At 49.0% G+C, this 15,731-nt stretch overlaps 1 protein-coding gene across 1 annotated transcript in view; it reads right to left on the bottom strand.

Annotated features, from left to right (window-relative positions):
• Positions 1–3,353: 3,353 nt before the first annotated feature.
• Positions 3,354–15,731, bottom strand: part of LOC104529411 (protein phosphatase Slingshot homolog 1) — an 18,831-nt gene continuing 6,453 nt past the window's right edge. The window contains exons 5-14 of the mRNA XM_010173711.2: positions 14,282–14,350; positions 13,779–13,844; positions 12,196–12,390; positions 11,863–11,956; positions 10,432–10,560; positions 9,251–9,297; positions 7,527–7,673; positions 6,631–6,831; positions 5,092–5,722; positions 3,354–4,631 (exon numbers count right to left, since the gene is read on the bottom strand). Coding sequence (XP_010172013.2) covers positions 3,354–4,631; positions 5,092–5,722; positions 6,631–6,831; positions 7,527–7,673; positions 9,251–9,297; positions 10,432–10,560; positions 11,863–11,956; positions 12,196–12,390; positions 13,779–13,844; positions 14,282–14,350 — 2,857 coding nt within the window. The remainder of the gene's footprint in view (positions 4,632–5,091; positions 5,723–6,630; positions 6,832–7,526; positions 7,674–9,250; positions 9,298–10,431; positions 10,561–11,862; positions 11,957–12,195; positions 12,391–13,778; positions 13,845–14,281; positions 14,351–15,731) is intronic.

Here is a 15,731-nt window from a genome sequence, read left to right on the forward strand (position 1 = left end):
CACGGCCCGCCACAGCCACAGCCACGGCTCGGCACAGCCACGGTTCGGCACAGCCCTTTGGTTTTGCCATATACAGAGCAGAAGGGAAGTGGTTCGCAGCGCTGAGCTCAGCGGGGCCGGGAGGTCGGTATGCAGAAGCAGTAACGGTCTTTGCTGCCACCGGAAACACCAAAAGCACCAAGAAAAAAAAAAGAAGAGCAACCAGCAGAGTTTAACAGCTCAGCATAAATCCACAGTATTTGTAAACTATTCGTAAGGCACTCAATTGGAAACGAACAGTTACGATACACGGGAGAGGAAAACCACATCTACCTTCTCATGCAACACATCTAACGGGGTCTGCGAGCATCAGCGGTTTGGCTACAAACACCCTGACAATGGCACACCAGTGCTGCCAGCGCACGTTGGCTTCCAGACCGACTCCCACTAAACCTCCATCCCAACAGCGTCGCGACGACACAGCGACAGAGCTCGATGGGGGTCGGTCCAACAAGAGTCCAAGCAACAGGCAGGGGATGGCAGCTCCACCCTGGGAAAGCAGCGGTTTGTACGCAGCAGGATTGGCAGGCACTCAAGAAAACAGGAAGGAAATAGACATTTGCTTGCATCAGTTAACAGAATTTTTCAGAATTTATTCAAATCCAACCTCCCCACTTCTTCCCTTGGCCAGGCAGCAACGGGAAGTGTCTGCAGCGCCGAGAAAGGTGCCGGTGTAACGTACAGCGGAGAAAAATAACCGTGTGAGTGGCCTCTGCAAGGCGAGGCTGGCGATGAAGCTGCGCTGGGAGCAAAGCCGAGCGCAGCGCTGGGAGGCAGAGGCTCTGCCGGGCAGGAGACACGTGGGTCTGGGGGCACCAACTAGCCCCAGGGCCTCCTGTGTGCCCCCGTCATCTGCCCCCGTCCATACACCAGAATCTGGGTGTAAACAAGGATAAATAACGATCCAAATATCGGAGATTTATTGCAGCTTGGGAGTTGCACGTGCGCCCGCGGAATGCTGACACGGAGCTGGGGTTATTTCAGCTCTGCTCTGAACACGACCCAGCCTCTTCTCCATCCTAAAAAGCAAAAGCTCCTGCACATTTTCCAGGGTCCCCTCACGCAGCAGCTTTTGCTCCACACCAGCTTTCGTGGGGGAAACAGGACGTGTGCCCCAAGCTAAAAATCATCAACATCAAATTTCAGACTCTGTAAGGAGGGACGTTTGTTTCCTGATTGCCAGTCCCTACGATTCCTCACACTATCCATACAAAAATGTGAGCTCTTACGCTTAAGGAGAACAGGCAAACTCTGGGCATTTAGGGCAGTAAAACACGCTGCTCCCTTTCTCAAGACATTGGATTTTTAATTAACACAGACTCTGAGAACAACTGCTGCGGCCCTGCTCTCCCCACAGCTCAGGGAGGGGATTTTTAAGAATGGCTTTGATGGAGATCCTAAAACACGGCAGAGCTCACGCCCACAGCCTGGTTGTCAAACGAACAAATCCCTCCATCTGCCATCACCGACCCCCGAGGTCTGTTTTGACCCCCAAGTCTGCTTCAAAATATCACCCCGAAGGCACAAGCAGCCACCGCGGCTTCAGACGGGACTCAGAGAGCACCAAGGTTTGGAGAACGCTCCCTCCGCGCTTCTCAAGCTCTTCCCTCCTGAGCTGGCCAAGTCTTGCACGGAGCAGCTCTTGACCTGGCTGCCTGCTCAAAATACTCTATGAAAATGTGTGTTTCACACAGGACTGGTGATCTGCTGCGTTCCGAGCATCTCCCACAGCAGGGCAGCAAGAGGAGCAGCACACGGTCACGCTGCTCTGGGACCGTCCCCAAGAGCCAGCGCCCGGCGCGGGAAGGGACGCGCTCCCTGGGCTACGGCTGCTGCAGAGCACCCAGCACCACGGGCACCTCGCCCAGGGAGAGCACAGGCAGCCCCGGTGTCCTCCCCACAGGTCACGCCAGCTTTTCTCCAGAAGGAGACCTCACCCACACTGTCACCGTCCCTCTCTCTTCGCAGGGAGCCCGTCTTTCTGTCTGACCACTCGCCCCGAAGGATGCGCCTCGCCAAGAGCAGGATTTACACCCCTGTCAGCGCTGGCAGGAGGCTGGGGCAGCTCTGCAAGAGCTGGGACACGTACGCCCCGGCTCCCCGCTCCAGGGCCACCCAGCCTCCTGACACCCGGCATAAATAACCCCCTGGGCTTCATCAACAGCTCCCCAGGCTGCCAGCAAACCAAGCACATGGGAACTGTTCTACCAAAACCAACAGCAATAATCAGAAAAGACACACAGTCACTTCTTGCCTACTGGGACACCAGGAGAGCCGTCCCTCCTCGGCCATCTCGCCAGCACGGTGTGCCACCAACAGCCCGATGGAGCAGGGTCCCCAACACAGGAGCCACGACACTGACACAGCATCACACAAAGCTTCATTAGGGTCCACGGTCACTTACTGGCCAGGCTCATCATTAGTACTGGGACATTACAAACCACCACGACAGCAAAAAACACCCAAAGAACAAGACGCCTCTTCACGGGAGCGTAAACCTGTGACAGGGACACAGGGTGGGCACCACCCTGGCACCAACATCACACTGTGACAATTCACCTGGCCACGCAGCGGAGACGTTAGTCTAACGCCAGCAGGTCACAGAGGCAACACCAACACAGCTCGACACTCCTTCACTTCACAGCCAGGTCACTCGGTGCGGGAAAGCCTCTGTCTCCACGCTCCTCCAGGCCTTTACAGTCCAGACCTTCAAACAACAGTAAGTATTGTAGGAAAAAAAGGGGTTTTTTTTTAAAAAAAAACCCCACCCAAACAACAAACCAAGACTGCAAGTCAGCAAGAACAGAGGTAGTGTTCATGTCACCATTTTCAGGATTTTTCCACAAGTGCCCTGTTTTAACTAGAGACTTGTGTTTGTTCTGTAAAACAACAAAAAAAAAGAACAAGTAATGATTAATTATCGTGTGGAGTCTTTGAAACAGAACGTTTCAGCATTTTATATATATAGACAGATAGATAAATAGATACAAGTATCCATCTATATATGCACACACACACAAAACCACGTTATTATACTTGGCAAACAGTACTAGAAACAGCATCCTGCAGGACAACAGGCAACTCACACACAAAGTCCTCTTCTAAGCCATGCAATACATTTTATTTTCCCTTGTGCCATTCATCATGACCCATTATCTGGTTTGGTTTTTGTTTTCCTCCCCACTTCAAGTACAAGGAGGGGAAGAAGAGGTGGCATCAGATGAACTACTGCAAGTCAGATGATAAAACTGCATCGGTGCGACAAAGAAATGCCATAAAACCCCCAAAGGTCCACCCCTGCCCTACAGAAGGCGTCAACTTTTGCTCATCCAGAGCGTGTTCTTCAAGTTTCCGACCACTGGCTTCGCTGCCAGTTTGGAGGTGACGTCCGCACTCCTCAGCGTGGACTGTGGCTCACAGAGCATAGAAGACTCGCTGGAAACGGCCTCTTTTGAGTCCGTTATGGTTGACACATCCATGTCACTTGATAAGTCCTCGGAGGACAAGTTAAGACATCCTAGCTTGGCGAGAGAATTGGACCTTTTCAGAGGAGAAGACACAGTCAAGCCGGCCAGCCGCAGCCTGGTCTCGATCTCCTGAGTTCGCTGCTTCACCAGGCCAGGTTTGCCCCGCACACTGTGGATGCTGTCACTGCTGGAGCTACGTGTCAGGTTGGAGCTCCGGGAGGAGGAGGGAGTGTAGCAGATGGTCTTCAGGAAGTCCTTGGTGAAACTGCTCGTGTGCTCCAACCGACACGTGACAGGTGTGGAGGTTTTCTGAGAGATCCCCTCTGCGACGCGTTTCACCTCTAACTTTCCCGTATCGTTTTCTGGATCTTCGGGTATCAACGGTGCTGGTCCTAGAAGAGGCACGAGGCTGTGCTGTGAAATCAAATCCTCGCTCTCCTCCACAATGCCAGAGTCAACTCTGCTCAGGGAGCTCTCTCTGAGCAGCGCGGAGGCGTCCGAGGGCAGACTCTTCAACCTCTCCAGCTCTTTGGTGTGTTTCCTCACCAACCCTGCTTTCTGCAGCTGAATAAGAGACTCCTGATGCTGCATCAAGTAACTGTTTGCACTTGGCTTTTCCAAGTCTTTGCTGAACAACAAGTACTTCAGATCCTTGGCAGGTCTGCTGTCTTTCCTGGCTAGAGACTCTTCTTTTACCACTTCTGCGTTAAGGAGGCTCTTGTCACAGTGTGAGTTTCTCCTGGGCAGCAGAGCTTTGACCGGGGTTTTTGGTGCATCTTTTCCTTTCTCCAAAACGCTGCAGTGTTGATCAAGTGATCTGCAAGTGCCAGCCTCCAAAGTCCCAGCTCCTGCTGACAGAGGAAGCGGAGCCTCATGGTTTTTAGTTCTGACTGCTTCCTCCGAGTGTGCCTTGCTGGGCAGGTGGTCCGTCAAGGTGGAGTGGATGTGGGAGAGAAGGGCTGGCTGCGTGCAGATGGTCGCGCTGCGACGCGCACTGCTGGGGTTCAACTTCTCACACTGCTCCCCAAAAGAGTCAGGGGACAAACTGGCTGAGGAATACATGCAGTCCGTGCACGACTGATAGGAAGGCTTGACCTTACTGAGGATCCCGAACACGGCATCGTGCTGCAAAGAAAAGAAAAGGGGTAGAGATAAATGTGCACAGAACAGGACACCAGCAACCAGCACAGTGAGAGGCACAGACCACGACGCATTCACAGCCACGCAGGCATGAAACGAAGCCCACTGCCACTTCTCTTAAGGCCCTGCAGCAGGGACAAAAGCCACATATTTTCTCAGCAGACAGTATCTTCAATGGAAGAATACCTACCGTTTCAAGTGATGGTCATGCAAGCAAGTTGCCCAAAGCAGTTTACAGGGCACTCACGCTCTCTCTCTGGCATCTAAATCCATAGCTTGGGCAAGCAAAGCCATGTTCAGAAGCACTTTGAAAAGGAAGAAGCTCATCATGGAATGAAAGGCTTTATCCAAGTCAAATGAAACTGTGCTATGAAGATGAGAAGAGCAGTTTCACTGGCAGTAGAGTCAGCCATGCTAATCACCCACATTTCAACTCCATACGCACCTCAAAATCCTCTGGGCAACTCCTTTTGCTGTTGTTGTTATTCAAGTTCTCTCTATTGAGCCTGCTCTCCTCTTTGTGCATGGACAAACGCCGCTTCCACTTCTCCATCAGATGTTCCTCCCTGACACCGTCCTCTCCTGGGTCCCCAGAGCCCAGCACTATCCTTCCCTTCCTGGGGCTGAATTCCAGTTTCTTCTTCACCTCCTTCTCGGTGAAACTGCTCAGCTCCGTCAGCGGCTCCGCTGTCGCTGGGGCTTTCACCATCTCCAGCAGCCTCCCCTCCGAGGGCGCAGATGGAGCCTGTCCCACCAGCGAGGCACTGCGCTCCCTGAGCGCATCCCGCTCCAGCTCTTCCACGTGGAAAAAGCTCTCCCTGTCACCAGGGATCTTGTTCTCCAGCAGCGTGTCCGAGAGGCGACGGAAACAGTAATTAAACCCCACAGACACTTCGGTGCCGGCGCGGTTGTCCAGGTAGGCTGACTGCGAAGGTGTGTCCAGGTCAGCCAGGCGGTTTTCTAGGTCGATGTCTAAGCTCTCCAGTAAGAAGTCACCTGCTCCTGTGGTGCCATCTGTGTTCTGGGGTAGGTTGCTCTCTGCCTGCTGCTTCCACAGCTTATTGTGGCGCTGCTTGCTGGGGGAAAGGACAAAGAGACAAGTGACTACTGCTCAGTTCCAGGAACATTCATCCCTTTCCACAACCCAGAACTGCTGGGACCAGCCTGGCAGTCCCGCTTGGGCAAAACCATCTTTAGCATCAAGATTTTGTGCCGCCTGCCAGCCAACTGCGGAGTCTCTTTGGCCCAGCACACTCACAGCAGCACCCTGCACTGCACCCATGATGGGAACAGCCCTCAGGGGGAGTCCTCCAGGGACACAGAGGCCTCTGTCAGAGCAAAACACTCTGAACTGGCATCTCTGCACATCTCCTGGCACAGCTCCTGCTCAACCAGAGCGAAACATTTTCCTCCTCTTCCCCCAGCAGAGCAGAGGCCAAGCGGAGCATAGAGAAACCCTCATTAGATACTAGAGCTCTTGCAATGACAGAGACTTGTGATTGGCATGGTCACCCAGAACTGCAAATGATTTGCCTCCAACGCTGCCTGAGCTCAGTTCTGCCTCATAAAACAAGAACAATGTTTTGCTGAACAGTACTGGCTGCTGAGAAACACAAGCACGCTTCCCAAAGGCAGAGAAACCCTCCCTGAATTAAAGCAGAGCAGATCTCCCTAGAAGACAGCTAATTTCCATCCAGGGAGGCCTGGCAGGGAAAAGGTTTAGAAAAAAAACACAATTAGCCCAGGATTCTGCATCTGCCTTTCTAAAGAGGAGCCTTCAAACTACAGCACCACACGCTCTGCCAGTGTTTGAGCACAACACATAGATGTGCAAGACGTCAGCAGAAGAACCTATGGCCTGAAGAGAACTCCATGGAGATTGATTAATGTTTTGTGAGACAAAACCACGAGAGGTGTTGCCTACAACGGGGTCCTTTCATTTCCTGCAAGTCACTTTTCCATTTACCCTGTGAATCTTCCTTACCTCGCATCTAAAATGCCTTCATATTCCAAAAGCTGCCTCATGAAGCCCGCGTTTGGTCTTGCGATGCTGCGTTTTTGCTTCACGTAGTTATAGGCCTTTTCCAGGGACCAGCCGAATTCCTTCATGGCATAAGCTATGACCGTCGATGCCGAGCGGCTCACGCCCATTTTGCAGTGCACCAGGCACTTGGAGTGATTCTTCCTGCAGGATAAACAGGAAAATATGTTCCATCTTTCTGGTTATGGTGTCTGTTGTTATCACTTTACATGGTGGAGGGACAGGACTCTTGTCCTGATCACTCTAACACTGCAGGTCAGTAGGTGTTAGAAACGTTTTGGACTCAGGGGGCCACGAGAGGAATCTTTCTCCAGTAAAGCTGGGAGTTAGCGAAGGGCAGCCTCAATCATGCTGCCATTTCAGAGACCACCATGAAGCCTCCTGCCTGCCCGAGACTTTGGATACAAGGATAAGCAGGAACAAGCCGAGTGTCAGAGCTCAGAGTTTGACAGACTCTGTCACCATCTCTTGTCTGCAGAGACAGCTGGGGCTGGTCCAACACTGACATGTGTTGGAATATTTCCAGAACTTCTTGAGAAGAGGAAATGTCCTCATTTCCCTTTGGAAGTAAAACAAAATAATAATAATAATAATAAAAAATACCATAGGCTAGGAACAGGTTAATGCCAGTACAGGAAGAGACAAGGTATGGGGACATTCCAGGGGCATGGAAAACTCCTGGCAAAAGCAGTGACACAAAAGCCCTGTCGCCTCCTCCAGTGGTGCTGCGGCTCCAGGGAGGGCCCAGCTCCAGGCTGGATGAACCCCACGGGGCGCAGTGTCAGATCCCGTGGCTCGGCCGTGCTCCCACACAAAGCTGTGTCTCTTAACTCACTTACTTGGCCTTATTTATGAAGTGGTAGGCCTCGTTCCAGTGAGCCAGGAGGTCTGTTGTCTCCTCGTCGTACACTCGGATATTGTGATACGCGAACAAACCGGGGAAAAAATTATCAATTTCCCTGGTGACGTTCAAAATGTAGTCAATGCTGTGGGGAACAACAGGCAAAACAGACCTGAACTGCCACGGTCGTGACAGGGAACTCACACACGTTGTGAAGTCCATGAAGTCTGCCACAACACAAACTGTAAGATTTTTTTATCTGCAGCCCTAATCCTGAACCCCCGGGACACCCGGTGACACAGGTCACCACGTGACGTGCAGGGTCTGCCCGTTCATCCACCTCCCATCACCGGCACATCCCGGTCACAGGGTCAGGACCTTGGGCACAGGATGGAGAAATTTCTTTTCTCCCATCCTCTGAGGCTTTGTAAGCTCATCAGAAACTCCTCGCTGAGTGCCACAGGCAGCTCCGGGGCGCTGAGGGAACAGCACATCGGCTGAGGGATTCGTCTGGGCAAGAGCTGGGAACAGACCCCAGGAATCAACATTTTCAACCACAGGTTTTCGCTGCAAAATCACCCTTTTCACTTCTTTCTGACCAAAGATATGAAATGAGAGTCACACGGCATCTCTCTAGTCCTGCCAAATATTACAGCAGGGATTGCAATGTACCCGGGGAGAACGAATGCCCCTATTGATTTATTACCTCCTATCACTCAGAGAAATCAAGGACACAGGATATTAGTTTCAGAATTTGTCCAGCTTCGACTTTTAGACACAGCATGTCAAGATGCCTTCCCCGGAGATGATAAGTATTAACGTGCTGGTTGATTTACTTCTTCAAAGATGTTCAGACATCTGTTCCCAAGGACTCCAAATTAAACATTTTTAGTCATGCTGTTGAGCAATCTTTTTCAGTTTCTCCCATCAGGGTTGGTGTGTGCCTTGGGCAAGCAGCAAATATTTATACGCAACATTCTCAGTCGTCCAAGAAGTGTGAAAGTAAATCAAGCCAAGAAGTGGTGCGGTGATGAGAGCGTGGTGAAAGACAGCCCTGCAGCTGCCTGTCTGGGCAGGTGAGGTGGAGATTGCTCATCCACAGGAAGTTCTGCTCCATTTAGATACAGAGTTTTTTCCCTAAGCTTAGCACTGTAATATTTGCTCTTCTGCAGCCTGCAGGAATTCACACCTGACACAACAATATGTAGGGCCGTTTCACGCTCGGCTGCTACACACAGAGGGGGCTCAGAGATCCTGATGTACTTCACAAAGGAGAAGTTGTGTCATTTCCACTCTACATGTGATTGATAGAAATGAGGTAGGAAAAGATTTCTTGACCAAGGTCTTGATGGTAAGTTACCCACATCACTGGGAATGAGCCCAAACTCATCCCTACAGTCTACAAACATCATATCATAGAATCATAGACTGGTTTGGGTTGGAAGGGACCTTAAAGCTCATCCAGTTCCAACCCCCCTGCCAGCAGCAGGGACACCTTCCACTAGACCAGGTTGCTCAAAGCCTCATCCAACCTGGCCTTGAGCACTTCCAGGAAGGAGCAGCCACAACCTCCTTGGGCAACCTGTTCCAGTGTCTGACCACCCTCACAGTAAAGAATTTCTTCCTCAGATCTCATCTAAACCATCTCAAGAGACCTGAATGTAAGTTAAAGGCAAACGACTGAAGGTTTCAGAGTCTAAGGCTGGTGCAGTCAGTACTCACCCCGAGCCCTGCAGCTCCTCGAGGTTGGAGGCGTTCCACTCAGACCCCTGCAACAGCCACAAAACACACACTTAAAAGGATCCTGAGACTCTCCCTCTTTCCTGAGGTTCTGCAATCCCTCAGCCTCACTGAAATATCAGCAAATGCTCTGAAACAGCAACACGGCACCGCGGCAACCAGGGCTGCAGCTCAGCACAGGGATGTCCTGTCCTGAACAGGCAGGGACCTCCTGAAGGAGGGGACCAGGGCATTACATCCTCACCTAAAGAGTTAGTTGTAGGCCAGCATATGACAGAGCACACCCCAAATCACCTCCTCGGCCACTTGGGATTTGTAACCACGTAGATAAGTAGCACAGGGAAAGAAAATAATTACATGTGGTATGACTGTGATCACACATAGGAGAAGTGAGGCAAATCCTGAAAGTTATGGGTGTGGTTACACCTTGAATCCCCCTCATACTTGCAAAACAGAAAGCTAAAAAGAGTTTAAAAAGCAGGTTTTGCCCTCGAACCTGAGCACTTCCTCTGACTCTCTCTAGAATAAAAAAATAAAAAACCCAAGCATAACGGGCACAAAAGTGTTCATCTCAAGCAGGTCTTTGTTCCAGCTGGCAGTGCCTGGTTTTGCTTGGAGTACCATCTAGTGGCAAGAGATTAGAGGAAACACACACTGTTCTTTGCTTCTGCACAAGCTGGAACAGCCCATCACTTTCAGCCCTATTCTTTCCATAGATCTGGCCATGGCTACAGAACTTCACAGGCTCCATCGAGGAAAAACAACAGTGACCCCAATCAAAGAGCAAACGGCTGCCACGCCGGGCAGGATCCACAGCCAGACCCTTTGTTTGTCATAAAAGAAAATCTCCAGTGCCAGAGAGAGAAAATGAGTGTGCATAGACATAACCTGAGCTATGCTACGGTATGACCTGGAACAGGATCAACCTGCCAGGAAAGAGCCATCACATCAAGGGCCAGAAACAAGAATGTAGCTACAAAAAAGGGATTCTCTGCTGCGGGCTTTTCCTGGAGTAAAGTCTGCACAAAGCAGGGGTAACAGCCTGCACCCCTTGCTCAGGCTGCACAAGTCACCCTCAACACGAAACCCCTGAGCCTGGTGACTTGTCAGATCACTCCCACTGAACCTCCTGCTGTTCTGGAACTCCTGATATAGCAACTTACCAGATATAAATGATCAAAAATCAGAGACGGTTTGTCCATCTGACCCAGGATAAGCAGCATTTCATTGTCTATAAATTCCTTGAATTCCTTTAAGTTGCAGTTCATGTGCTTCTCCAGCTCATTTCGTATCTGCAGAGAAGAAAACAGAGGATGCCACCTAGAATCACATCTGCTCAATAGAAAGATTTGTTGGCACTCCTTTGCAAAACACTTCTTCTGTATTTCATTAAAAACAGCAAGAGAGATTCGACCTTCTGGAGACGAGGAATCTCACTACGTGGCATTTCTCCAAGTATCCTAGGCCCTCAAATTGAAGATCTGTAAATAAAGCTTCAGAAAATCCTACTTCTTAAAAACAATTTGAGAGATCAAAAACAAGACCTTGGAGAGCAGCTAACAAAAATGTGAAATCCAACAGAAGCAAGGAATGAATAACAGCAGCACTGTTGGTGAACAGAGAGATTTCCAGTACTCTCCCCTTTTTAAAATGCCAGGGCACAGACATACAGTCCTCTCACTGCACCTCAGCTTCAGGAAGCTGCAGTGCAAAGCAGCACAACTTTGTTTAACCCACCACGGGAAAAAACTGCAGGAAAATCAAAGCATCTTGACTGCACCCAGAGTTAAGAGCATGTACACAGACAGACAAGTTCTCAGCTTACGCCTACAACTTGTCAGGCTGCTGTGAGACACGAGGGTATCCGAAGCCTTCGGTGCTAAGCTTTAGGAAGGAAAGCCCTGCATGTCAACAGCCTCCCCTGAAAAACAAACACAAACCCAGCCCAAAAAGAACTATTTCCATTTGCTCTGAATATGTCTGCACTGTGGCTGGACATATTTACACCAGCCTGTGGGATGGATCTAAACCAGCTTTAGCTTTGACCTGTGACTTTCCATCCATAAACTCACTAATAAAACATCATTTGCAAGCCCCTCTCACATTTGTTCAGGAACAAAGAAAATAAAACCTTCAAATGAAGCTGACAGGAGAAAGGAAGGCATGTCCTTTTGCTTTGCACTGTCCATGGGCAGGTAAAGACCAGGACACTGATCTAACCAACCACATCTTCTGAGAGCACGTAATTCCCAGGGATGCACTGAGGAGTAAGTGCCCGCAAATTCATTGCTGGGATGTGCCTACATGTGCTGCACCAACTGTAATGCAGACTGCACCTCTGATGCCACTCTGTCAGCAAAGAACCGGGCACTTTGCATTTTAAAGTCACGTATTTGTTACTAAAAATCTTGAAAAACACACTTTGATGTGGGTATTACCCTGATATCCCTGCTGGTGTAGCAAAGCCAAAGAGCAGAGCCTTCACGGAACAGCTGGAAATACCCTCAAAAGCCAGTGACACCTGGTCATATGGTGTCTCTTCATCAGCACAGCACTATCTGGAAATGGATTCTAGCAGGAATTTTTATATTTACCTCCTTAGAAGTCACATTTTCCAGGTCTTTGCTCATCATGATGCTCCGGAGTTTGGCTTTAATGAGCCGTTCTGTTCGTTCCCTTTCAGTTGGCCTGAAAAGGAAAAGGAGAGGATGGCTCCAAGCTGGCAGCAAACATACAGTGCAACTCACACTGTACAGAGTGGTGGTAAAGACTTGTGTTACAGGCAATTTTTATGAGAATAACAGAAGAAAAACATTTGAAGACATTTATGAAAAGAAAGGAAATGAATCACCAAAGGAACAAAAGGGAGAAGGGGGGATTTCTCTCATTAGCCAAGTCAACTTTTTCTAATAAAATTCAGAACTGACTTGTCAACAAACAGGGCTGGAGAGTCGGGGCGGGTGGACTCCAGGTCCTGCATCGCATTCCACTCATTGATGCAGCTCTGGTCGGAGCTGATGCAGCTTTCGTAGTACGTGGCCCAGACCAAGGCCATCCCACCTGGGAAGTAGTTGTACCTTCTTGCAACTTCACAGGCTTTATGGAGGATCTGTAAAGCAGACCTGCAAGTTTGGAGAACACATTTGTGCAGATGTGAGCAGCAGGAACAGTCAGAGCAGGATCTGAGAGATTTGCACAGAGAAAAAAAAAGATTTTCAGCATTGTTTGTTGCAGTTTGATTTCCGAGAGCAGCAGATTTTTTGTATCAGAGTTCAGAGAGGGCACAAGCTGCACCTTGGAGACCTTCTCAAGAGCTGGTCCAAGGCAGAGGCTGAAATCTTCTCCTGATTAACAGGCAAGTACAAGACAAGTCACTCTGGGATCTAATCATTAGCTAACTCGTAAAGCCAGACCAAAGAAAAATAAAGAGCATGGACAATTTTCAAACCACCTTCAGCAAGGAGTCAAATGCATATTTAGCAGCATTCTTGGCCCCTGACATGCTCCAGGGACAAGGCCCAGATTGGGTCATTTGTTTTTCCAGATTCTAGCATTACTTTTTCCTTCCTTCCCTCCTCATTTTTTATTAGGTTTGGTTTTTTTTTTAAGACTCTGCTCTGAAGATGTCATTGTACTGATCACATAAACCACATCTAAGGCTGCCAACAGGAGGGGCCGAGTTAAAAAATGACAGGAACAAGAGTTTCATTTGTTTCTGTACCAAATCATCCCTATCACGACATCCTTCTCTACATCTGTATCTTTTCCCTATCAGGTGCCACGAGGACTGGGATCTCTCGAGGCTCCAACAGGAGCCAGCAAACTGCCCAGGCCAAAAGAGACGCGTTTGTTCTGCGCAGGGCTGGGTAGCAGCCTCTTTGAGGAGGAATTTGCTGGCATAGCTGCTGCTGATTCAGCCACCTCTGCTTCAGTATTTTGGAATCCCTGCACATGGGAGGGGTGACAGGAGCTGAAAGGTGAACAGGCACCCGGGGCGGCACGGAAAGTTTCCGCGCAGCAGGAACCCCAGCCTGGCCCCAGGAATGAGGCAGAACACCAGGAACGCCATCAGATTGGCACTGGGTCCTGGGACTCCTCCTTCAGCCACTTAGAAAAATATGTAAAGAGGGGAAAGCCTGGGTTTGCAGCCTGATGAATTCACAGAATTGCCCAGAATTGCTGAGATTGGAAAAGACCTTTAAGCTCATCGAGTTCAACCATGAACCCAACACTGACAAGTCCCCAACTAACCCATATTGGTCCTTCATATTTATTCATCACACTAGTGCCATTTCCCTTATACTGAAGGGCATATAGCTGCTCTGAACAGGAGATCCTGGTTTTGGATCAGTATTCTCACAGTCCCTTTATAGCACTGCTACCTGCTGACACGGGGCAGCAGCATCTCTGCTGCCACTCACTAAATACTAATGATGGAGAATGCTAAAATGCAGAATTTATGAGCAGAAATGACAGTCTCTTCCTCAGTAAAGTTAATTAACACACATACCACATGGCTTGCACCGACACTGGCTTGAAGATGTGCATTCTCCCTGCAGTGCTCACGCTGAAGCCACTAATAGAGAGAGAGGGGGAAAAAAACCAGTCAGAAACAGCTCTTCTCTGCATCACGAGCTGCACTTTACAAAGAGCTACTGCAAGGCAGCTATAGGGACACTCACAGCCAAAAAGAATCAGGGATGAGAATTTGTATCTCTGATTTTCCAACATCCTCCCAAATAAGAATAGCAAGCAGATACCCTTCCCAGCGTAGGCTGCCAGGAATGGGAGCTCCACCCCTCCAGTGGGATTTCAGAGAACATTCACGAGGTATCACAGGTTCCACCGAGCAGTTTGAGGGCAGCAAGATAAAAACTCACTGTCTGAATAAGAGGACTGCAATCGTGAATCCAAAATTGGAACTTCATTTGCAAGGTGACAGAGAATCTCTCCTAGAGCAGCCCCCAAGTAGGGAAGGACATTCACATTTATCCTTTTAATGTGGTTTCTTACCCATCACCATCAAGATGGATTTTAGTGTCGCTCCACAGACGAAGAACCATTCCTATAGTGCAGCTTTTACTGGAAGAGAGATTGTTACACAGGACATTAAATATAGGCCACAATGTGGTCACGCCAATATCCTAAATTATTAATACTCTTTAATTTTTAAAATCCTCAAGTCTTGCTCTAGTAATTCCTAGTAATATCTTAGGCCATCAAACGCAGCTGAAGTCTAGAGGTCTACTCTGGCAATTAGCGTGCTGATTGCTCCACCGGGCTGGAGAAACAACACAGCAGCAGGGATCAAAACTACCAGTTCATCTCTCCCCCTCCAGAGCCTGCCAGAAAGCCCTGCAGTATTGACCCCATCACCTTTCCTGCTCTCTCACCCCCATAAGCTCATTCCAAGGCAGTTCCCTAACAGGACATAAAAGCAGATCACAGTGATCCGGCTGCAGAGAATCAGGTTGCTCAGGGGAGGCAGGAAGCAAAGCTTGGGAGGTGGCAGAGCAGCCACCCGCCCGCTCCAAAGAGGAGCCAAAGGACTGAATAACACATAACATTCTGTGATTCTGTAACTGTGTGTTCAATTTTCACTTCATCACTTTTCTGGCTGGCAGAAAAAGGCAAAAAACGGATTTTATGAGTTTATCTAACCCAAAAGGACATTTTAAATTTCAGAGAGATGCAATCTGGCAAGAAAACCATACTATAATGGAGGCCAGTAACTTTCAACTAGTAAATAATTAAGCTACTGAGATATTAAAGTTTTAAAGGAAATTGGGATGCATACAGCAACAGCCAGTTAGCAAAGAACTCAGGTTTTGTTTTGGTTTTTTTTCCTTTCTTTTTTAAGCCTTCAGCCACTTTCTACAGCGGATCAAAGGATCTGACAAGCCAGTCTGAACACACATGTGAACAATGTGCACTTTAGAGCTTTGCAAGAAAAAATGGTTTTTATTAAACACATGTAAAAGGAAAAAAACCCCACAAAAGTGCCTGACTAGCCAAACCGTCAGCAGTCAGAGCACTTACAGCTCAGCAGCGACATTTCAGCCCCAACACAGCACCATGGAGTCACTCAATAAAGTCTCTAATGCCAACTGACTTCTTTATGCATGAGGCTTGCCCTTAATTAACACAAACTTTGGCTTTCAGGGGACACAGTACCTGAAATGGCATCTAACCTTACAGTTAGGATGGATTTATCCTAACTTTTCCATCCTTCCTCTTGTCTCGCATCTGTAACCACCAGGAGCCAATTACTGCAAGGTTGTTTCAGATGGGAAGATGACACAGCAAACGCTCACCGCTGTTGCACACTAAGTGTGCCAGAAGGAAACGCTGCATTACAATTCCCTCTGTACCACTAACAGCAGTAATTTAACAGCAGATACAAGAGGCAGCATTAAAGCCAATGACAATAATCTGATTAGGAAGGCAGAGCCAGGAGTTTCCC

This window comes from Antrostomus carolinensis, unplaced genomic scaffold (assembly GCF_000700745.2).
Source record: "Antrostomus carolinensis isolate BGI_N321 unplaced genomic scaffold, ASM70074v2 scaffold27888, whole genome shotgun sequence".
NCBI lineage: Eukaryota > Metazoa > Chordata > Aves > Caprimulgiformes > Caprimulgidae > Antrostomus > Antrostomus carolinensis.